The sequence below is a fragment of the Mixophyes fleayi genome, chromosome 8 (genome assembly GCF_038048845.1).
Source record: "Mixophyes fleayi isolate aMixFle1 chromosome 8, aMixFle1.hap1, whole genome shotgun sequence".
Lineage (NCBI taxonomy): Eukaryota > Metazoa > Chordata > Amphibia > Anura > Limnodynastidae > Mixophyes > Mixophyes fleayi.
This window is the reverse complement of record NC_134409.1, coordinates 131,180,252-131,204,989: the sequence shown is the minus strand read 5'-3', so window position 1 is coordinate 131,204,989 and position 24,738 is coordinate 131,180,252. Positions and strand designations below refer to the sequence as shown.

The 24,738-nt window shown below is 45.0% G+C and overlaps 1 protein-coding gene and 1 non-coding gene across 2 annotated transcripts in view; both read right to left on the bottom strand.

The window, feature by feature from the left end:
- Positions 1 to 723: 723 nt before the first annotated feature.
- Positions 724 to 24,738, bottom strand: part of QARS1 (glutaminyl-tRNA synthetase 1) — a 41,841-nt gene continuing 17,826 nt past the window's right edge. Inside the window, exons 8-24 of the mRNA XM_075183565.1 lie at positions 14,378 to 14,449; positions 13,787 to 13,872; positions 13,323 to 13,409; positions 12,546 to 12,645; positions 11,676 to 11,754; positions 10,020 to 10,128; positions 9,681 to 9,811; positions 8,577 to 8,669; positions 7,846 to 7,983; positions 7,684 to 7,771; positions 6,831 to 6,974; positions 6,646 to 6,750; positions 5,540 to 5,632; positions 3,940 to 4,067; positions 3,787 to 3,853; positions 1,869 to 1,994; positions 724 to 965 (exon numbers count right to left, since the gene is read on the bottom strand). Of these exons, the coding sequence (XP_075039666.1) occupies positions 915 to 965; positions 1,869 to 1,994; positions 3,787 to 3,853; positions 3,940 to 4,067; positions 5,540 to 5,632; positions 6,646 to 6,750; positions 6,831 to 6,974; positions 7,684 to 7,771; positions 7,846 to 7,983; positions 8,577 to 8,669; positions 9,681 to 9,811; positions 10,020 to 10,128; positions 11,676 to 11,754; positions 12,546 to 12,645; positions 13,323 to 13,409; positions 13,787 to 13,872; positions 14,378 to 14,449 (1,697 nt within the window). The 3' untranslated portion in view covers positions 724 to 914. The remainder of the gene's footprint in view (positions 966 to 1,868; positions 1,995 to 3,786; positions 3,854 to 3,939; positions 4,068 to 5,539; positions 5,633 to 6,645; positions 6,751 to 6,830; positions 6,975 to 7,683; positions 7,772 to 7,845; positions 7,984 to 8,576; positions 8,670 to 9,680; positions 9,812 to 10,019; positions 10,129 to 11,675; positions 11,755 to 12,545; positions 12,646 to 13,322; positions 13,410 to 13,786; positions 13,873 to 14,377; positions 14,450 to 24,738) is intronic.
- LOC142100553 (small nucleolar RNA SNORA14) lies at positions 4,962 to 5,093 on the bottom strand. Its single transcript, XR_012678851.1, has one exon. It is a non-coding gene; the product is annotated as a small nucleolar RNA SNORA14 (small nucleolar RNA).

The window sequence follows — 24,738 nt, the reverse complement described above, 5'->3', positions numbered from 1 at the left end:
TCTACACCTAAGGACAAATTACATGAATATATACACACACACAGACACACAGAGGCAGACAGACAGACAGACAGACACACAGAGGCAGACAGACAGACAGACACACAGAGGCAAACAGAGACAGACAGACACACAGAGGCAGACAGAGGCAGACAGACACACAGAGGCAGACAGAGACAGACAGAGACAGACAGAGACAGACAGAGACAGACAGAGACAGACAGAGACAGACAGAGACAGACAGAGACAGACAGAGACAGACAGAGACAGACAGAGACAGACAGAGACAGACAGAGGCAGACAGAGGCAGACAGAGACAGACAGACACACAGAGGCAGGCAGACAGACAGACACACAGAGGCAGACAGAGACAGACAGACACACAGAGGCAGACAGAGACAGACAGACACACAGAGGCAGACAGAGACAGACAGACACACAGAGGCAGACAGAGACAGACAGACACACAGAGGCAGACAGAGACAGACAGACACACAGAGGCAGACAGAGACAGACAGACACACAGAGGCAGACAGAGACAGACACACAGAAGCAGACAGACAGACACACAGAGGCAGACAGACAGACAGACACACAGAAGCAGACAGACAGACACACAGAGACACAGTGTGAGTGAGAGATTGCTCAGTGCAATTCAGCAAATCTAGTGACAACTTAGAACAATGATGTACGACATACTGAAATGAAGCACAGAACAGTAGACAGAATTAAGTGCATATTTATTTCTTCCCCAATGAACAGCATTGGTAACAAAAACAAACTGGTCTTTGAGTAAAGCCTATTTCCCCTCCCAGTTAAGGCAAATGGTTGTTCTGGGTCATTGTGCAGAGTTCTCTCAGGAGTCTGGGTCCTTTCTTATCGCCGATAGGACCGTGGATGAACGGTGGAAGGATTCACACTTTCCCAGGATCCTCCTTGAGGGTGACTGTTCTGTTAAAGACCAGCTGAAACGGAGACGGCAGATACTGTTATTGTTGAACATATAGAATTAGTTCCGGGAGGTTCATCATTGTGTATTACAGTCTACTAATTGGTCACACGTGGTACTAGTAGAGGTATTCGTTCTATTATTCAGAGCAGCAGAATTATTTTTGGCAGTGGTGGAAGCGGGGGGTGTACAGCGATATGTCATACCGCTACTTCTCCTACTGCCATCATTATAACACATTTTATACATCTACATTTTTCCATACTGACACTTCTACATTTCTACTTCGACCACTGATTTCTGGAGCAGAACTCTGGGTAGTTTATACCACTCAAGAGATAGCACTGAAAAGGGTTCGGAAATCCCCAATTCCTAAGAGGAACATACAATGGGTACTTAAACAGCATGCAATGTCTTGTTAGATATAATAGACCTTTATAATCTGCCTCATTGGTATAATATTGCTTTAATCCAGCTGTTTATTGGCATTAATTCAAATAAATTGCACTATTGGGGCAGATCTAAACTTGCAAATCTTGTGTTTGTGCATCAATTTAAAGCTTTAATATAGCGCTTTATACTATGGTGTGTGCAGCTTCACACAGATATCTCATCTTCATTCTAATCTGTAGCCTAGGACAATTCCTGTGGTCTGTGTGAGAGGTGAAATAGCAGAGAGACACAGCATCCCCCCCACTTTGGACATCTCACTGGTCTATAATATAGCATCGCTTCTTGTCCCGACACCTACCAAAAGTCTGCCGGGGGGTTTAAGTGATGCAAACCTTCATGTTCAATCACTGTATGAACTCCACAACTATAGGAGGGATAACCTTAATCCGCACAAAGCACACACCATGCCATATTGCTAGATTGCGTCACCTCCTCCCTCTCTCTGACCTCTGCAGCACACACTTACCTGCTCGTGAGTGGTGTCTGGATCCAGGGAGAAATACCCCAGTCTCTCAAACTGGAACTTATCTAGGACTTTGCTGTTCTTCACAGACTGATCCACCAGGGCGTCCGGGATTATCATCAGGGAGTCCTGTAAAGGGAGGAAGAAGGGTTAGAATAATTCTATCATTAGCACGAGGAAACACCAGTATTCATAGTTTTATAGTCTTTGATTTGTAAAACACCACAGTGCCCGGGAGGGACACACGTGAAGGGTTGGAATGAGAGAGCTTGCAATCTAGTGGGAAAAGGGTACAGCTGAAACAGAAGTGGCGAGTGTGGAACAGGGTGGAGATTGGGATATTTGTGAGGGTGTACCAGTGTAAGTAGTATAGGTGTGAGTAGGGTAAGTGTGAGGGTGTACTAGTGTGAGTAGTATAGGTGGGACTAGGGTAGGTTTGAGGGTGTACCAGTGCGAGTAGTATAGGGGGGGAGGTGTGAGGGTGTACCAGTGTGAGTAGTATAGGGGGGAGGTGTGAGGGTGTACCAGTGTGAGTAGTATAGGGGGGAGGTGTGAGGGTGTACCAGTGTGAGTAGTATAGGTGTGAGTAGGGTAAGTGTGAGGGTGTACTAGTGTGAGTAGTATAGGTGGGACTAGGGTAGGTTTGAGGGTGTACCAGTGCGAGTAGTATAGGGGGGGAGGTGTGAGGGTGTACCAGTGTGAGTAGTATAGGGGGGAGGTGTGAGGGTGTACCAGTGTGAGTAGTATAGGTGTGAGTAGGGTAAGTGTGAGGGTGTACTAGTGTGAGTAGTATAGGTGGGACTAGGGTAGGTTTGAGGGTGTACCAGTGTGAGTAGTATAGGGGGGAGGTGTGAGGGTGTACTAGTGTGAGTAGTATAGGGGGGAGGTGTGAGGGTGTACCAGTGCGAGTAGTATAGGTGGGACTAGGGTAGGTGTGAGGGTGTACCAGTGTGAGTAGTATAGGTGGGACTAGGGTAGGTGTGAGGATGTACCAGTGTGAGTAGTATAGGGGGGAGGTGCGAGTGTACCAGTGTGAGTAGTATAGGTGGGACTAGGGTAGGTGTGAGGATGTACCAGTGTGAGTAGTATAGGTGGGACTAGGGTAGGTGTGAGGATGTACCAGTGTGAGTAGTATAGGTGGGACTAGGGTAGGTGTGAGGATGTACCAGTGTGAGTAGTATAGGGGGGAGGTGCGAGTGTACCAGTGTGAGTAGTATAGGTGGGACTAGGGTAGGTGTGAGGATGTATCAGTGTGAGTAGTATAGGTGGGACTAGGGGAGGTGCGAGTCTGATTGGGTTTGGTAGGGAATTAGACAGGTTGGTAGCAGCACAGGAGAAGTCTTATGAGGGAAGCTGTAAAGCAGGTGCAGAGACTATATGTGAGAGCTTGAAGAGTTAAGTGTATTTCTTTGCAACATTTGTAATTAATCTGCATGTTCCATCTACTAAATGTCACCCTCATTTTCACGACACATAATGTGTGCAGATTTACATGTTCTAGCACATAACACTAGGATGCTTACTAAGCAACGCTCAAGGTGCGATACTGGCGAGAACAGTGCACAAGTTTTACCAACGCTTCTCTATGTTCCATTTCAAACACAATGTAAGAAAATGTGAAAAAGTAGTTTAAAAATAATTTGACTGAAGAAGCCCACAGGATTATTACATACAGTGACAGTATATACAGGTGGCTGTACGAGGCCCATATGTGCGAGATGTGAAATAGCAGAGGACCAGTCGGCGTCTCCACTGTGGAAATCTCACTGACTTATTGTAGCATAGCTTCTTGTCCCGACAATTATGTCAAGAAACTGCCGAGGGGTTTCAGCGATGCAAAGTGATCTCTACGGGGCACAGTGATGACAAAAACGGGAGGTCTACATAAACCAACACTCCCGCCGTTCATTTGAGCACTTACATGGTTTACATCACTTAGGAAACCGCCAGGAACTTCAGAAGGATCTTCAGGACTCTTGTGGAAGAACCTGAAACAAGACGACATTGGTCCAAGTCTGTTGTGTGGGGGGTGTGTGTGTGGGTGGAGTGTGTGTGTGTGGGGTGTGTTACTCACAGCCGGTCGTAGAGGCGCACTTCACACACCAGGGGGTTAGACACCCAATGTATAAACGCCTTGGGTTTCTCAGAAACGTCTGATTTCATGCAGCTCACCTCCAGTTCCACCACCTTACCATTGCTATCCTATAAGTAAAAATTAATTATAATATATGTATATTCTAAAATGTGTCTACTTGGGACAGATTTCATTATTATGCTCAGAACCCACACAAAGTTCTAGACCAGTGATGGACCATCCGCCACACATTACCCTTACATCAAAGAGACACATATCTGTAATAACATATCAGCTGGTATATTAATATAACAATATTAGATATAACACACAGATCTGACAATTCCATGTGACTTGTCGGTTACCAGATTTCCCACCAGTCTTGGAAAGTTAGTTAGGTATAAAGCTGGAACACGTAGAACAGAATTCTTCAGAGGGGTTTCCATGTGTCTACCTATTTCATGTGTTATTGTTAATGTTCCCCATGACAGAGAACGTGTCGACTTGTGTAAGCAAAACCGAAAATAAGACAACTTTGCAGCATTTTTTTCTACTTATGGAAAAAGTCTTTCAGATTTTAAACAAATCAATGAAAATACAGCATTATTATATGGTTTCTAAATTACAGATAGTCTTCGTTAGAAGAGCGATTAAAGGGGCTCATTCAGACAAGCGCACATTCTTTCCTGACAACTCAGAGATTTAACAGCGGAGCCAGAACGTGATGCGTAAATACCGCAGGAATTATTGATTTCTAAGCCAACATGCGCACTGTTCATATAAGCAGCAAATCAGAAATACAGCACTTAACTACAAGAAAATACTGTACATGATTTTCTTGTATTTTTGCAAATGCAGAATTCGTAATCAGTGCCCCAATGAATGGCGCAGAAGTTTAAAGCTGCACTTTTCGGAGTTCCATTTGCGAGAAAATGTGATAAAATCACTTAACAAGCCCAAGAGGTTAAAATATACAGGGGGAGTGAAGTACAGGAGTGTAAAATGCTGGCTGTACAAGCTTTATATGTGCGAGATGTGAAATAGCAGAGGACCAGTCGATGTCTCCACTTTGGAAATCTCACCGACTTATTGTAGCATAGCTTCTTGTCCCGACAATTATGTTGAGAAACTGCCGAGGGGTTTAAGCGATGCAAAGTAATCTATACAGAAAATGCACTCCCCTCAAAAAACGAACCCACCCCCCCCCCCCCCCAAAAAAAATACAAACAAATAAAAAACAAAAACAAAAAAACCACAGGGATATCTGCTTAACTGAACGCAAATTATGGAAGTGAACAAGAGCAGTGTGGTTCCAAACTGTGGGACCACCACATACCCTAGTGAGGGAGGGGCCCAAAAATAACTAAGGAAAAAAAATAAAAATTCAGTGGCTAACTGAGCTCTATTGAAAGTTCCGCCCGTTACATTACTTTCTTCTTATACACCAGGTGTTCAGCCAATGCATCATTCATGGGGAGGGAAGGTCCCGATTTCAGTGGAACTGTCTCGTGGTGGATTGCCTTAGTTTGCTGCAGAATTAAACCATTTCATTCATCAATGTTTCCAGACTTCATACCATAAATGACTGTGCGACACTCACCTTTACAATGTTCTGCACAGAGATGACATAGCCAGCGTGTCTGAGGCCTACTGGCTGGTCAGGTGTCAGACGTTTATATCCCTTCTCCATCACCTACAAGACAATGTTACATATATAGTTATTTTAGCATTCATGTCTATAGTTACCAATAAATCTGCTTTGCAGTATACTCCTGCCACCTAGTGGTTGGATGAGATGACTACACATCTTTAGACTTGGATCACCCTGTATATTACATTACTGGAAAACAAAGTCATACACTTATACCTGTAAAATGCTAGGACCAGGCTTAAGCAACCTGTGACTCTCTAACCACTGTAGAGCTAAAAAGTGCTAAAAAATCCTTGCAGGAATTTGTCGTTCAACATGGTGCCCTCTGGTGTCATACCTCTGCTTTACATCGCTGTTAAAGCCAATGAGAAAAACTAAGTTATTATTATTATTATTAATTTTTATTTATAGGGCGCCACTAGGTGTCCGTAGCGCCGTACAGGGACAGACAGAAACACGATACAGGGTGAGACAGCACAGTACAGTTAACAGAAATCACAGTAACTCAGAAGCTCAATGAACAGCTAGATTAGAGGTGAGCGCCCCCAGCGGGGTAGAGACAGGGGCTGGAGGACCTCACGGAGGAGACAAGGAGCTGGAGAGCAGAGTTAAGGTGGTGGAGAACAGAAGGAGAGGAGGCCCTGCTCGGAGGAGCGTACAATCTAAGGGGAGGGTAGGACGGACAGAGACACAATGGTAGGAGGAGGGAATGGGGAGAACGGAGGCAGAGACGGAGAGGGGGGGGGGGGGGGGGAGGAGAATGAAAAGGAGGGAAGTAGGAGGGGGACAGGAGAGGGAGGGGGGTAGGGGGAGACTGGGAGGAGGTCAATGGGTGGGGGACGGAAGGGCTTTAAGGAAGAGGTGGGTTTTTAAGGCCCGTTTGAAGCTGGACAAGTTAGGGGAAGTTCTGATGGAGCGGGGGAGCTGGTTCCAGTGGAGGGGGGCAGCGCGGGAGAAGTCTTGGATGCGAGCATGGGAGGAGGTAACCAGGGGGGGAAGAGAGGCTGCGGTCGTTAGCCGAACGAAGAGGGCGGGAAGTTGCCTGAAGGATTTACCTCTCTGAAGTCCGTCTGCTCAATGTAAACGGTCGAGGAGAAAGGAACGGTGTGGAAACCTTTAGACTCGTCTGCTGGGAAGTTTGGAACTTTGACATCAAACGTCTGTCGGAAGAAATCAGGAGTTACGTTTACGGGACTCAAACCCAAACCTAATGAATGTCAAGGTTAGCCTCGCGGCTCACCTGCTTTCCGGGAAAGTTGGTGATTGTGACTTTCAGGGGCTCCAGCACAGCCATAACTCGGGGGGCCGTCTCGTTCAGGACCTCCCGGACGCAGGACTCCAGTAAGTGAGGCTCCATCGTTGTCTGAGCAACCGTAACCCCGACCTACGTGAGAGAACACAAACCATGAATAAAGCATAGCTGGATGCTGACAAACTAGGATTTTACTATACACATTGAATCTGGTCATTTTACCAGATCAAGGTGAATAACGCAACAAATTCTCTCCTTCAGACGAGTTGTACACCTTCATATGACTCATCCACTGGCTTCTACATAGCCCCCTCATCCAACTTTAATATTCCCTTAATATTTCTGTGCTTCCCAGCCATGTATTCACATCACCACGTGGAATATGATTGCCCCTGGAGGCAACATAAATCTGCTGTGCCCTCTGCACTGGATTCAAGTGCACACAGAGAGAAGCTCCCTGCTAGATCCAAGGACAACAAAAATAAAACAATTCAGCGTGATGTAAAAACAAAGCTGAAAGTCACATAAGGGAATATATTCAGCGTTATGGGAGGGCATGTACGAGCCAATAAAGGAGTTAAGGATATGAAAAACAAATGGTTCGATATGGTTGTTATTCAAATGACAACAATGCACTTCTCCTATATCCCTTTAGTACATGTCATTTGTTATTTTATGAGAACAAATGTAATCTGGACACACCGATTAATATGGCGTGTATAACAGACTTCATGTTTGGTCGCAGAAGTAGATAAAAGCCACTAATCATGTGATACAGAGTTTCCAATCTTAAATCATTTGTTTTGGTACTTCAGGAAGACGTTAATCAGTAAATCCGTACCCTGGCACAGAAGTTGTTAATAGCGTCGGGCGGGAATCCTCTTCGTCTCAGAGCCGTCAGCGTAAACAGACGGGGATCGTCCCAGTCTCTGCATTAGGAGAAACGTTATTAGGGTCTGACGGGAAGAGTGACGGTGAGGGGGAAGTCTTGACTCTGGCCTACCTGACGGCTCCCGTTTCCACCAGCCTGATAATCTTCCTCTTGGATACCACGGTATAGTGCAGGTTCAGCCGTCCGTACTCCCACTGCACAGGGCAGTAGACATCCAGCGAATTACAGAGCCAGAAGTACGACGACCGTCTGTGGATGGAGTTAGAGCCACGTCATGTACTTCCACAGCGCAGGTCACATCAAAGGTTAGTCTAATTTAATGTGCGCTGCAATGCAGCCATTTATCTTAAATGTTTTTCTTTTAAAAACACACTACCTGAATTCCCTAAGCTGCAATTGTAGGACTACTTATAATTACAGCGTTATCCTAACGGGGCAATAGGTCACATTGTATCTACATGTTTACAGACCAGGTTCCCATACAGAAATATAAACAATAGAGATGATTACGTTTCTTCAGAGCTGCCCAGCACTGAACCAGCAGAAGCTATTGCGCCACCTAGGTGTCAGACATGGTTCTGCGTGAGGGGTGAAAGAGCAGCGACAGAGTCTCTGCTCATTGGATCTCTCACGGCTTTGCTCTGCCATCACATCTTGCCCCGGTATCTATGAATGAGAGGTAGCCGGGGGGTTTTGGCGAGGCAGAAAGTTCAAAAGCGGCTCTTAACTCTCACAGGGCCACACAATCGCCAACCCAGGGCAGCTGTGGTTTGTACTCTTTGTGCTGGGTGTCTGAGGAGGGTGTTTAGGGGCAGCCTGCGGCCCGTTCTGTGTATTCTTACCTGGCCTGGAACTCTTTGGTGCAGAGAGAATGTGTGATGTGTTCTATGGAATCGCAGAGGCAATGGGTATAGTCATATGTGGGATATATACACCTGTAGAGAAAGGAGTAGGATGGGATCAGACATTACATAAAGAAGAGACTTCAGTGCACAGTCCAAAGCAGGAAAACAGAGCAACATCATACTGAAAATAATTACGACTTCTATATAACGCTTGTCCTGCCTGGGAACCCTCACGTGTAAGAGGTTAAAGAAACTGTGCCGCACCTATACTTGCCAACTCTCCCGGAATGTCTGGGAGACTCCCGAATTCCGGGTAGGTCTCCCAAGCAGGCAAGTATCCCGCATACTGCAATTTACTCGCCAAAATGACGCGATTCATCGCATCATTTTGGCCCCGCCCTCGCGACAAAATGACGCTTTTGTCGAGTGGGTGGGGTCAAAATGATGCAATTGTCTGCACCCCGCCATTCAACAACGCCCCCTTCCCGGGATCTCCCAGAATTCACTCTTCAAAGGTTGGCAAGTATGGCCGCACTTCTACATGACAATAAGGCAGATAGTTATGTAATCTCTGCAGAGAAAGTAAAACGGCAGCTTCCACACCCAGATAAATGACACTATACAGACAACTTACTCTGTACAAATAAACTATATTGATCTAGAATGCACTATATAAACGATAGCTAGAATCCGATTGGTTGCTATGGGCAACGCCTCCACTTTTCCATTTCTTTAATAAGTTTTGGTAAATCTCCCCCTTAGAATGATTCACTGCAGGTATCGGTTCCCTCCTAACACACGTGTGACCCAGCTTAAACTCCTTAAAACGTTGTGTTACTGGTATCTATTAACTATAAATCAATTCACACATTTAATTTAAGAATGCTAATTGACTGAATAGTATTTTGCATAATATGAAATATGAAGCAACCTGCAGCCGGAGGGTTGGACAAGGTTGTAATCATGTTGGTTGATCTTACGAGATAATTATACTTCGTGCTGAGAGGTTATCTGCTGTGGTAGCGAGTCCAGCATCAGGGTACCGCCAATAGCTTCCTGTGATGTAAGCGGTGTATCATTCTCTGTAAGTCCGGGACCTACCATTTGTCTCCTGTGCAGTGGTGAGGGGTGTATTTTATCCGATACGCCACTGGATCCATCTTCCCGTCCTCCATTACCATCTTCATCCTCAGTGTAACTTCCCCCTCTGCGTATTTCCCCTTCTTCATTCCCTGGGAGCACAAAATACAGGAAAAGTGATCAGTAATCTGAGACCCGATCTGAAAACATCCTAAAAAAATAAATAAAAGTGCAGGTACTGAAACGGTTCTGTGGGACAGATAACCCGTCCGGCAGTCAGAGGAAAAATGAGCGTTATTGGGAGGAAAGTGATGAAGGAATCTGGCCGACTTCACTGGCCAATCAAAACCAGCGATTTACCTCGAAGAGAAGCAGGGATTCTTCAACTGGCCGATCTCTCCAAGGGGACGGTGGAGGGTTGTGACCTTTAATTTCATCCACTTTTTGGTGGCAGGCATAGGCGTGTCCCCTGAAACGGATTTAAACACACAGGGTCTCAAGTACACATTTGCTCTGTTAACGATCCGCCACTGTAGCGGTACGCAGGTCTGAGACATTTTGGTTTGTTTATTTTATCAAGTAAACAACTGGGGGAAAAACACAGGTCAAAATATAGCACAGACCTGTGGCGAAGGGTTAATGCGTCAGAACATCAGAGTGGTTAAAGGGTTTGGATGCAGGAACCCATAGATGCAAGTCTGTTTATAACATGTAACCACCAAGCAGACAGGGGGCTTATCCCAACTAACTACACATAGGTACCTTCATGGCAGTAAATGCCTTATAAAGTAAAGCAATTTCCATGACAACAGAAAGCATGCTCTCATCAAACTCGGATAAAGACCAAAGCAGGATGGTAGTTCTGGTCCACATGGACCTAAGTGGGTGCCTATATTGCACTGCTGATAATGCAGAGATGCTCATCATATAATTAAGGAAAATACAAGGCCGTTCCATACACTGAAGCTGCTGTGCAGGGAAGTGATGAATTCACCAATTCGCTATTCTGAGCAATAGGGAGGGAAGACGTGCAATGGTAATGGCAGAATCTATTTAGCATAAGGAAAAGGACTTTCCAAATAAACTGTTCTGACAGAATGAAATAGGACTTTTATTAAATGTAAATTTAAAATAAAGCGAAATATAAAATGAGATCATTCTAATAAAAAACAATGTTAATAAAATACATTACGGATCGTGACTTCGGAATCCAATCATATTACAATATAATAGCTACCTCGGACAAGATTACGTCGGTCTATCATCCTGATTATATTGTAGTTAGTGATACGTTTGTCTTTGTGATTACTAGCTTTATTATACTATAGCTAGCTAGGACCATTTATTAGGCTGAACCATTCTAATTTTACTGTATCTGATATTTAATACAGACCTCAGGCTATTGGTCTAACTACTAGGGAATAGGTATATTACTATACCCAGACCTCCTTCCCCAGTATTATAGTGGCAGTCTTACTAATGGCTATATCAGTGGCAGATAATTGAACATTGGTTCAATATTCCAATTTGCATATTGACTACTTAATTATATCCTTTACAACTGCATATCCCTCACTTTGTTTACATAGGTGTCAGCATCTAGTGCACCCAGATATTTTATCAACATTGTTTTTATTTAAATGATCTCATTTTACATTTCGCATTCTTTTAAAATTTACATTTAATAAAAAGTGGATGGTTTATGTGATCCCAATAATCAGGGGGTAAATGTATCAAACAGTTTTCCGGCAGGTTTGAAAAGTAGGGATGTTGCCTATAGCAACCAATCAGATTGTAGCTGTCATTTTGTAGAATGTACTAAATAAATGAAAGCTAGAATCTGATTGGTTTTTCAAACCCGCTGGAAAACTCTCAGCTTCATACATTTACTCCCAGGTCTATCGCTGAGCAGCTGAACCAACTCGTAGTAAGGGGTGGGACAATGTGTCCTAGTGGCCGATGACCACGCACACACACACACACAAACAAAAAAAGTTCCTGTTGTTCCATATTCACCTCTTAATGAGCTCCACCGCCCACTCGTACAGCTGGTCGAAGTGATCAGAGGCGTGTGTCACGGCGTAGGGCTTGTATCCTGCAACAGGAAACAAATAGATTCGTAAAAACCACTACAATTCAGAGCCCCTTCCTGCTTTCTCCAGATAGACATCTTTACAACAAGAGCTGTCGGTCTCCTGGCGCCCTCAAAATGACATATCCGTCAGATCACTCGAAACTTTCAATTCATGCGACACAAGGGGTTAAACATGGAATCCTAATGTCTAAAATAGCATGTCAAATAACTTTTGCTTCCTTCTGTTTCTGGTTTATGCACAGAAAGTGTAGTAGTTTGAACTGGTTGAAACAATGTGTTTGAAAATGGCCACTAGACTTTAAGTGAGGTATGCATGTGGTCTATATGGATTCTTCTGTTTGCTTTTTTCTGTTGGAGAACCTGTTTCATAAAAGGAAGCAAAGGGCATGCTGGAACTTGTAGTTGCACAGCTGCAGGACAACCTACGTTGTAATCAGCTTATAACTCCACAATCTTATCTAAATGTCCAGCCTCTACTTATTATAACGGTCAGTAAGGTTTGCGCTCATTTGGGTGCGATAGTAACGCTATTGAAATTTGATTAAAACAAATGAAAAAAAACTGTTTAATTAAGGAACCATGCATTTTAATTAAATGTGTTGCGACAACCTGCTTTCTACGCCGGCTGATCTCACAGAACGAGGCCACTGCTGCCATTTATAAAGATACAATACAAATCGGGAAAACAAAAGCAAATAGCACCGCCAAGTGTCTGAACTAAGTTACTGTATCCTTGTGAAAAATTAGTGAAAAAGAAAAAATAAAGTAGTCGTGTGTAGATTAATACCAACCAAGCCATTCCACCATGTCTTTGATGGCTGTAAAATATTTCTCCTCCTCTTTTTCCGGGTTTGTGTCGTCGTAGCGGAGAAAGCAGATGCCACCGTTTGCCTGTGGACACACATCAGAAATGGACTGAGGGTCAGATCTTCTCCGGGCTGTACCTCCCGTCATCCTATTGCCCCCCCCCCCCCTCCTCCCCTCGCGCTATACCACCCGATGACAGCCACGTCCTGAACTACCAGCTGTAGGAAACCAAAGCCAATCCACCCCCCTGGCAAAAGGGCCTATGAATAGGTTAGCGCTTTAAAAAACAAAATGTTTCTACTATCAATTATTAATCCAGGAACAAAGAATGAAAACGTTTCCCTTTATCCTACTATGTCCTCCTATCAGGGCCGGATTAATCATAGGGCTAACTGGGCTACAGCCCAGGGGCCTATGGCATCCAGGGGGCCCTTGAAAGTGCTCAGCAGCAGTATTGAGCACATTTACTGCAGTCCTTCCCCGGCGAGCTGTAGTCTCCTTACGGAGGAGATCTCGTGAGTCTCGCTCTCACAAGATCTCCTCAGTAAAGAGCGTACAGCGGGCCGGAGAAGGAGGTAAGTGCCTGGGGGGGGGGGGGGGGGCAGGCAGCTCGGATCACGGGGGCGGGGGGCCCTCACGGGGGAATGGAGGCCCCCTTAGCCCAGGGGCCTCCATTCCCTTAATCCGGCCCTGCCTCCTATACCCGTTCCTCGGGCCTAGCACAAGATAGAGAGATTAATGTGTGGTTGGGACCGGCTCACCTTCGCGTACCCGAAGTTAAAGTTGATGGCTTTGGCGTGACCGATGTGCAGGATGCCGTTTGGTTCAGGAGGAAACCGAGTCCTCACCTATGAGCGGAGGAGACGTTTAATATCAGAACAGACAGCCTTACTTATCTACATAACTGCAATTATCTCTACCTTATCTACTTGTGAGCTGGAGATTTCAGCAGACACTTGCCGCCTCATTTTGAAGAGATATTTGTCTGAGCTCTGACCCCCCCCCCTCCCCCTCCTCAATAGAACTCTGCAGGAGCCAAGTTTTTCGTTTCGTACATTGTTATAACAATGGTGCTGACCTTTGAAATATTGAACCCTTAAAGCCACAGAAGCGCCTACGATTAATAGGCGGATTTCCATGAGGCAGCAGGAAGATCGTATATTGAAAAATTAAACTAGGAGATCTCTTTTTAGACTCTCTTTTCATATCTGATCCCTTCCTTTACCTGTCCCCCAGTGATCTCCAGGTGTTTTTTAAGCAGTTCCATCGTTTTCGGTGTTACAATGTATCCTTCGGTCTTGAAATTTTCACCTAACGAGGGAGTAGAGAGTACAGCTCAATTAACAATCTGAATATGGATTAGTAGCTGGTAGCGATGTCTGAACGCTCTCACTGCCTCTAATAACTGTATATAGGGGCACAGAAAAAAGTAAGTTACCAGAGGCTAGTAAGATAAATTGGTCAAATAAAAAACCTCTAAGTTATCAGCTATATGCATAGGATTCGGATATAAACCATATATCTAAGTGACACAAATACTAAGCCAGTGCCTATACTCATCCTTCACTGCTCTACAGCTTGCGACAGGGGCTAATAAAAGTAGCACCAGATTAACAGTTTGGCTCACGCTGCTGAAGCTTAAATGCCCACCTTTGTGTTACCTAGAATACATTCCCCTAAACTGCCATATAGACTACGCTGACCACGTCCCGTGACCGGCCAATCAGCTGGTGAACTCACAGGTGAATGCAAAATTAAGGTCTCTGTACAGATGACCTGTGACTCTGGATTGGTCGTCTAGGTATCGATAACGTACCCGGTTTGTGGAATTTCAATGCTTCTCCTCTTAGCTGTTCCATCAGAGAGGCAGACTCAAGTTTCACCTCGCCTAGACAAGGAGACAAAAGCAAAATATAACTACTAATAATGGCGACATAATGGTAATATCAATAATAATAATAATAATAATAATAAATCAATAAAAATTATTCAACACACACACTGACAAGTGTGCACAAAAACGACAAACGGTCGATGAACAAAAATGAACCTACTAGTTACTGTGCATGTTTCAATAGTGTATATTAAAGATAATTGAATTTGCAGTTCCATAATCCGTGCGTAGATGGCAGTGTCCCTCCAGACCTGCGGCTTCTATATCTATTCTATACTGCATATACATTTATTTATTTTTTTGACATGAAATTTCCAGGAAACTCAATGTAAACTCTCCGGTCTTCTAGGAATCCTGGAGTTATGTGAATGCCGTCATCACATCGGCTGAGAGACGTTCGCATGAGAACCGCACGTGACTTTGGGCAGACTGCAGTCAGTACTTCTCCGGCATCCTAGCCCTCGCATTCAGCACCACAGTGCAATGAGTAAGATTACTGTATACAACAGTACTAGAGATGGGTGTAATCACAATTTAAGAACGTTTATGCTGCTTTGGTCTACCAGATACATTAAGGGGCATATTTAACAATTCACGGTATTGCACTATCGTGCACTTACCGTGTAAATAGGTAAACAAAGTGTCAAATTGACATTTATGAAAGGCCCATCGAACTGTTGAATCTTGAAAAGGAGTCATTTTCTCTGCACTTCGTTTTTGCGAGCAGTCACCATACAACAGAATGGTGACTGCTCGGGGCCGTCATTTAACAAGTCCCGAAAAAATATATTTTTCGGGAACTTGTTATGTAAATGTACAGCTGAAGCTGAAGCTGGCGTACATCATAGGAACCCGTTGCTGAAGCTTTTCTTCTTCGTTATGTCCAGCTCTGCACCGGAGAGCAGAGCTGGACAGCGCATGCGTGGAGGGATCACATGATCCCTCCCTGTCACTCAGCGCTCTCTCTCTGCAACTATCGTTGCAGAGACAGAGCAGGGACTTTGTGCGCATGTGCAGAAGAGGAACGAAGAGGAGATCCCGAGACAGCGCATCCGAAGAGGGGTGTAAGGGTGATTTTTTTCTATCACAGAAACAGCAGTTTATCGGAACTGCCGTTTCTGTGACCCCTTTTTAATAAATTTGAGAAATAGTTCAATCCTTATCCTTGCGATAAGGATTGATAACTATTTCTCACTTTTGCCGATTAATGATAAATGTGCCCCCTAAGAGAGAAAACCGCTAAACGTAAGGGCTCGCACACGTGGAAAGATAAAATTCTAGTTAAAGCGTAGAAAAAAAAAAAAAAAAAAAAAAAAAAAAACACTCAAAACTTTCCTGCTACTACGCAATTAACTGATCGCTCCTACGCAAGTCCATTATGTTGTACCGAGCATTAAATTAACGCTTCAGGGTCAAAACTGACAAAGCAAAGCGCGCTCTTGTGAGAAAGTTCGCTTTCGGGTTCTTTTTTTTGGCCAAGCTGTGCCAAATCTGTGTTGAGAATGTGGGTTAAACTCTTTAAAATAACGGCCGTGTGCACAAAGCCCACGTGTTGGACATTTCATACATAAACAAAAATCAATTGGCACAGAGACGGCCCCAATTAAGGTCTGTACGCCACAGCACGCGCTGCAACCCAGCTAGACTCCAATAACAGACATTAGCTAAAAAAGCTTTTTTTGTCAAGTATGAAGGTTTTTTTATTTTTATCCCATAATCCCCCTTTGTTGTAATGACTCGGAGCCTGGAATACCACATGGAAAAATCACCTACTGCTCTGAGCCGTCATTATCCTGACGATCGGCCGTCGGCTTACAAAAACAAACACCAGCGCCTCAGAAACTCCGTCTGACAGGCTGTCAGTGCCCACCCCCCATCCACGCTCATTCTAGCATTACCCCTCAGCAGCACGACCAAGCACAATTAAATACACACAGAGGGGGATAAAAAAAAAAAACCAAAAAAACAAAACAAAAATCAGAACAATCCAGGGCCTGTGCTTTTCATAGAGCATCTCCCCCTCCCCCCCAAGGCGCTAAGCCTGAGAGCAAGATGAATGCGCCACACTCAGCCGGACCCTGCATCGGAGCATAGCCGACGTCTGAAACATTGCAAATATACATGATGGGAGTAACCATGGTAACAGAGCAGGGATGCCTGGCTGGGTGTAAGAGCGCCATAGCGTAATGCAAACCCGGCCAAGAGCGAGAGAGGGGAAATATTTATATTGCAGGATTTTCCCGTAACAGAATGAAAGCAGACTTCCAGTTTAAACATGTAAAATATAAAACTTTTAGTACATGCTGGCTGACGAGACCCACGAGGGAAAGAGCAAGTCAACCTCTCCTCAGACGGGAATCACAACAGTGACTCCCCTCCCCCCACCTCCCAAATATAAAATAAAAAATAAGCAGCAAAACATCATAAATGAGCCAATTTATAGACCAAATAAGTAAATATTCCCCTGCTCGATTTTAAAACCATTTTGTGGTGAAGCTATATTGACTCAATACCATATGACGCTCGCCAAAGTCTAAGTTATAAAGTTAACTTCACTTGATAGTTGCCACTAGAGGGCGCCTTAGTTCACGTTTGTCCTTAACGCAGCTTCGATGCGCTCACAGAGCAACGTGAACGGGGACACAAGTCTCTATGGGGTGCACCCTCTACAGATCTGCACTGTGCTTCTACCAAACGGTCGCTTATAGGGGTATATTTAAGAAAGCACGGTAGTGCACTATCGTGCACTTACCGTGTAAATTAGGCCAGGATGTGCTCTCCGCAAATTTATTAAAGGTGCATCGCAGCAAATATCATTGATATCTGCTGCTTTGCACTCCTGATCGTTTTTGCGAGCAGTCACCATTCAACAGAATGGTGACTGCTCTGGCCGCAATCTAACAAGTCCCGAAAAAATATTTTTTTCGGGAACTTGTTGTGTTAATGTACACCAGCTGACATCATAGGAATTACTTGTAAAAGTTGTGCTCTTCGGTATGTCCAGCTCTGCTCCGGAGAGCAGAGCTGGACAGCGCATGCGCAGGGAGTGATCTTGTGATCCCTCCCTGTCACAGCCTCAAGTTCTCCGGACGGCACATGCGCAGTAGCATGAAGAAGATAAAGTAAGCCGAAGAGGAGGAGTTCCGGAGCCAGCGCGACCGAAGAGGCAGTGGTGAGTATGGTTTTTTTTTACCACAGAAACAGCAGTTTTTCGGAACTGCTGTTTCTGTGATCCATTTTTAATAAATTTGAGAAATACATCAATCCTTATCCATGCGATAAGGATTGATAAGTATTTCTCGTTTTGTCCGATAAATGATAAATGTGCCCCATAATATTTTATTATTACGTCACAGTAGAGGGCACCTTATACTTTATAATACACAACATAACATTTTAAAAGAAAAGCATGTTGCTTGGAGGATGGAATCTTCACGCGTAATTTTATCATTACCGACAATGAGTCATGTGACAGAACGGACATCACGGCTCACACAATTAAGGCTATATCATCACAGGAGTGACATCACTAATCGGCAAATATAAGAAATACATTTTAGAAGAGTTTTTACATATTCATTGTATATAACATACGAGAGGACGGCGTTATACTTGGAGAGAGAGGAGAGAGGCTGGAAAGAAAGAGGATTTACGTTTCAAGCACAGTCCCTGGGGTCTAAATTAGAACCATACACAATAGTTCTATATTCCCTGCAAGAGCCAGATCTATGTCATTAGCTGCTGCTTTCTAGGAAATTGCTGTCTAGTTAACCCCTTCCTGCTGGAAATGTGCACGACAGGCTGAGCCGTGCAGTTGGTGGGAGAGGCGCGATGTGACAAGTGGATCTCTAACACAGAGCATTTGGAGGGCAACAGTCGTTCACTTGTCTTCATTTAAGCAAAAAGAGAGATTTACATATATAAGCCAAAGTAACGTCATACTAAAACAAAACACATATCTTGTATAACTGCCTTATCTGCCTTAGTCCAGTCATTTGGCCACTGTATGGGCTTCATTAACCTCAATCAAGATCCCAACCTACCGGCTCAGATATTACATTGATAGAAACGTGGGTCAACCATCCCCGCGATCCATCTGCAAACGCAGGAGCCGTGATCTTGTTGGATTGGTTTAGAGATCTGTGAAACTAGATGAGCGCTATTGGGTCATTGATTTGTGCAGCCAACTTGCTAAGTAATCTGGTTAGTCTGACAGTTCTACCAAATCGCTGTGTGCGCATGGAGAGGATTGTAGGTTTTGACACAAATATGGAGATTTGTGCTGAATTACAGAAAACAAAAAACACAGAAGGAACCATAAAGAGGAGGACTCCAGCCAATACTACTACAAAACAAAAATGGTAGTTTTGGATTGCGGTCCAGTTAACGTAAAAAAGAAAAAATACTTCCTATGGATTGGCTGTTCACCAACCAATAGCTGCAACTCTCCTAGGTCACTCTTTTTACAGCTTGGTCTGCTTCAATCATGCCAAGCAGGCAGGGCCGTAACTAGGGCTGTGCACCAGGGGCGACCGCCCAGGGCGCAAGGCTGAAGGGAAGGCGCAATTTAGGAATATATTAGGTTAATTTGGTTAAAATTGAGGACTAGGGGGGCCGGCATTTGTTCTTCTCGCCCCAGGCGGTAGAATTCTAAGTTACGGCTCTGCAAGCAGTGGTTTGTGCCCCTCCGTATGCCTTCTATCTGCATGATGGAAAGTGCGCAGGAAAGAGGCGGCAACGACCACCTCATGCAGAGAGGCGTGCGGCCAGCACCGCCATCAGGCAGACCCAACAAGCATCAGCCCACAGGGCGGCCCACTCTCCCCACCACCCAGTGTGCTCTAGACCAGTATGGAATATGGGGGAAGGCGGCACTAACGTGTGGCAGTGGGCTGGCAGAGAGTGCTGCCCATATTAGTTGGATCCTCTTCTAAGCAAGCGTTTTGGGCTTTTTATGTCTTGGGCGGAGAGGGCGGGAGTATGAAGACATGTACTCTTTATTTGCTAAATTATGGCTATTCAATTTAAATCTAGCTATAAGAAAAATAAACAAAAAAAAGCACCTAAAGAGTTAACCCCCCTTCCCCCTTTTTGTGCTCGGGTACAGGAAAGTCAGCTACCCGCATGTATAGCAGAAAGGCGGCCATGCACCAGCTCACTGCAGGACTGTCTACCAGCACTGTAGATTGCTGAGATTTCTGGAGGATACCTAGACAGAGCCGTGTGTGTTTCCCACACACTCCACCAATCTGTAGCTTCTCAGAACTGACACAGTGTTTGGGTTTCGGCTGAGACTTTCCAAGAAAACCAACAGAGCTGTATAGTAAGAGGGGAGCTCTCCGGCTGCGCCGGCTCTAGCTGGCCACACGCCTCAGCTCAATCATCTCCCTTCCTGACGTTCACAGGAGACAGGCGGGCGATACACAATGTAAAGCAGCTGCCAGACTCCCAGGCTCGGAGCCCTCTCCTCAGGGAAAGCCGGACACAGCCCTGCGTACGTCATACTTCACAGGAGATGTAGTGGATGCGAGGAAGAGCCTCCCAGCAAGTGACAGACTGAACGTGATAAAACGCAAATCAGACGCTAGAAAGTGATCAAGGGTTAATCGACGCCAGATTAAATCAAGCCTCTATATCAGTGTTTGCTAACCTGCGACACTCCAGGTGTTGTGAAACTACAAGTCCCAGCATACCCTTCCAGCAATAAGCTGCTATATATTGGCAAAGCATGCTGGGACTTGTAGTTTCTCAACACCTGGAGTGTCACAGGTTAGCAAACACTGCTCTATATAGTAGGCCCCTTCCCCAAACACCTAATAAAGAGAGATAAGGCAAATTGTATACAGGTAGTAACAAATAGAAAAGTATAATTGCTATTTAATAAAACCAAATTAAGTCACGTACAATAACCAGATGCAAGTCCTACATAAAAGGACTGGACAGCTGGGATTAGGTTCAAATGTGACTTAATGATCCCTTTAATCAGCAAAATGTAAAAGTATTTTATTTACAGACTACTGCTGATAAACATAGAATTACAGGAAGATTAAATATATAAAAGTCACATTACTTTATTTCCTGCTATATTGCTTTTATTTTATTTTTTGGCAGCGATTTCTATCTATTTCCCAATAATGATCAGATCAATGTGGACTAGATTATCGGGAACTGGTCTAATTTTGGGTCCAGACCCTGTATTGTATTAGGATGACTTGTGGTTGAGGAGGAAGGAGGTGCTTAGGGTTAAACTGTAGGGCAGGAGGTGGGAGATTAGGGTTATGGGATAAAAGCCGCCGGGGTATTGGGGCAAAAACGCATCAAGCTGCAATTTGCCAGTTTCTCAGCAGGATTTAGAACGGCGAATTTATTAAAGGCAAAACCCGGCGCGTTGGGTGGGAAAATTTATATGTGAGCGATATTTGATATTCGCTTCGAATTTAAAAGCGGTTGGTGGCGCAGTGGGGGTTAGAGGCAGCCTGAGCGGTTCTGCAGAGACACCAACAAATCACATGACCCCGCAAGGAGATTAGGTGACGGGGGAGCTCAAAAGGATCACTAGCAGCGAATTCTGAAGAGCCGCATGCAACCAATTATTGCTGTGGGAAAATTGAGAGAGACTGGCAGAAGAAGTGTGGAAGAGCGCCAGCGAGGCGACAAGCAGAAGCGGTGTGGAAGAGCGCCAGCGAGGCGACAAGCAGAAGCGGTGTGGAAGAGCGCCAGCGAGGCGACAAGCAGAAGCGGTGTGGAAGAGCGCCAGCGAGGCGACAAGCAGAAGCGGTGTGGAAGAGCGCCAGCGAGGCGACAAGCAGAAGCGGTGTGGAAGAGCGCCAGCGAGGCGACAAGCAGAAGCGGTGTGGAAGAGCGCCAGCGAGGCGACAAGCAGAAGCGGTGTGGAAGAGCGCCAGCGAGGCGACAAGCAGAAGCGGTGTGGAAGAGCGCCAGCGAGGCGACAGGCAGAAGCGGTGTGGAAGAGCGCCAGCGAGGCGACAAGCAGAAGCGGTGTGGAAGAGAGCCGGCGAGACGACAGGCAGGAGTGGAAGAGCGCCAGCGAGACAAAAGGCAGAAGCGGTGTGGAAGAACACCTTAGTCCGTCCAGCGAAGGGCAACATAATGACAAGTGTCAGGGTGGACCTAGTGTTATTGAGCCAAGACGGAGAGGAGATGATAGGTCGGAGAAGTAGACACCATCAGAAGGATTACGCCAGACCACTCTCATCCAGGACAAGAAGGAACCTCTAGGGCCCCATCCAAGGACGACGAGCCGGCCACTGCAAGTTGAGCTTCCGCCATTCGGATAAGTGGAATTACTCAATTCTACGACTTGAGATAAAACACAAACCTATCCAAGTCCTGGTCAGGTGAATACACCAAGAATGTAGATTACTTGTACATTGAGCTCACCGACTAAAACACCAGCAATAAGGACCCATCGCGTACAGCCGAGAACTACGAACCAGAAATGACATGGCATTAATACGCCGACGGTGGGCTGTAAGAACAGAGATGAGTATTATAAAGAGAGTGATGTAAGGACACCGCTGGACAACAATTTAACGAGCGTTTGAAAGTCCCGATCAGTGTGCCGATTCACGTGTACACACTAATAATGTTTTACACGATTTACCCTCAGATCGGTATTCTTCATCTGTTATAACTATCGGCTGAAAAGAGTCTGCGCACTCTATGGAGATTTATGGACACTGCTGGACGCGAGTGCAGACACACTGCAGAATCGGAACGACATTGTTCCATCGTTGGACGACATTTTTAGTCCAGTTTAAAAATCAAACGATACGATGAGCTTTGGAACAATAATCATTCATCGTTGGAGTGTACACACTAATGTGATATCGGGCCGATCGGTCGTTTATCCATGAGATTGGCCGATAATCTGCTGAAAACACCAATGTACACCCAGGCAAAAGATCATAAAAGGTTAAGGAAACAGAGCAGGTCCTGGGTGATAGCATCAGGAAAAGGTCTTCCAATTATACAGTTAGATTGATTGATGTATTTTTGTGCGGTTTAGATAGGATCTTAGAATTTTAAGAAGATAAGATGATAAAATGTGAAGGAAGTGGAGGAATACAAAATACTGAGGCTTATTTAAATAAAATGTAACCTATCCTAAACCTAACCTTACTTCACCCAATAAATATTTCCTCAACTCTGTGTCCTGTGCTTGAGTTTGGTGTCTGGGGTCTCCCCTCTCCTGGAGTTAGGCTAGGTGGTGCAATCAAACATGGAACCAGGACCCCACAAAATTAAAAGTGGAGTTTTGGCAACAGTTAGGGCACAGGGGTGGTGCCCCCTAGTAAGTATGCTTGAGAAAAGTCATCCTACCAAAAGGTATTTCCAGACAGAACCAGGCCGTGTGCAGCGATAGTTTATTCCTTGGTCATGCTCTCCTCGTCTATATTTGACGGGCAGCAAAATAAACCCACCCAACTTAAAACACGTATTTAAGAAATAAAACAGGAGTCTTTGCTTCATACCTTTGCAGATACACGTTTAAGTCATATTAATTCTTGTGCATTGTGGTGACCTGCGCCCCCCCACTCCTCCCTCCCCTGTGAGCTCACTTTTCTTCAGTTACAAAATTGATTGAACAACATGAATTTGTGCTTTTATTTTTATTGTTTGACCGCACAGAGACTGAGCCAAAGTAGAGAACAAAATGACGTCTCTTGTACCAAGGGAGAAAAGTAAAAGTAGGGTCCTAGAGAAGCCCTGCCCACCGTTATTATATAGGTATCCCTTTCTCCGAACTATACACCACAAAAGGTGCCAAAGACTATATAATAAGGACCACTTATTGTGCTTTATTACTTGAGAACAGTGGTGCACAGAGCACAATGAAACAACTGGCTTCAGCCAGGAATACTCCGCTCAATCATTTTTCCTACTCCGCTCTTTCACTTGAGCCAGGTCTTGTCCATAAAAGTTACCAGCCCTATGAAAGCAAGGAGAGAAAAAAAATAAAAAATTCAATCAATAATGCAGTGTTTTTGTGTGAGCAGGGAACACTCCCAGCTGGCAGAATGCAGCGTCTTAATGTCACCTTCTAGAACCTCGGGAGGAAAACGTCAGACTCCTCTAAGCCCACAGAGGCCCCTTGGAAATTGGGGCATCTTGTTAACAGCCTGCTCTAATTGCTGGATAAACAAATCGGGCTGCCATCGTCATAAAAAGAAGAGTGTTAACTGTGAGCAGAAGTGGGAGGCTGCAGATTAACCAGTGTTCTGCCATAGGAAAAGCAACAAATAAAAGAAATAAAAAAAGGAACACAAAATGTGTATATATAAAAGAAAAAAAATTACATACACAAATAACCTCTATTTTTAAGAGATTAATAGGCGTTTAAGAACTTAGCATTTTGCGCAAAGATATCAATACATACGCTTAAATCCACAGGTTTGAGGGGATCAGTGTAAACTTTTGCAACACATGTTGGAGGCCAAATTGAAAGAGATTTTATTTGATACTGTCCAGCACGCCCATTAATGTAGCTAGATAATGACTGAACGCATGGGGTGGGGGGGTTCAATTGTTGGCGATGTTCGGCTGCACAAACTTCTAGGTACTATGGTACCCCAACATCATGTCATTCTCTTGTGCGCCTCTATGCAATGTTGCATCGCCATGGAGTGCCATTACGACCGTTCCAGAGGTACTCCGCGGCACATTGTGGGCACCAATTCCGGAGGTAGTTTTCGTCCACATCAGCCGCTATGTCGCAGTACGACAGCCAGCACCAGAGTACGATACAATAAGTAAACTTCTGCAATGGGGCTGGCTACCTGTTATTAACATAACTTCACCCCACGCTCACAGCCGTAAGCAGAGGATCACGCAGCCGCCCTTACACGCAATAGTTCTGACCAACCGTCAAACGACTGGACCCTTGCCAAAGTTGGCCACACAAGTGGAAAGCCAGACAGGGTCAGTTAGGGACAGACACACAGGTAGTCATTGGCCAACTTGCCAATTCAGATCTGATGAAAATCTAATCCGACGGTCATGTTTCCATCGCTGCGGCCGTACGGGCTATGTGTACAGTCTGTGTCGAGGGGCTGGAGATTCTCCCCAGATTTACAACCACCGCCCAGTCTCCAGAGCAAGCTGCCTGAGGTGCGGTCAGGAGAGGTTTTTCTTCCCTGTCTCTCGTTACTTAATCCGGAAAATGGACAGAGCTGCTCGTTCTGTCTGCAGAAGTGTGCCCACACAAACACAGAAAGCATTGTCTGAAGAACAGGACGAGAGAGCCAGATACTGGCACTAAA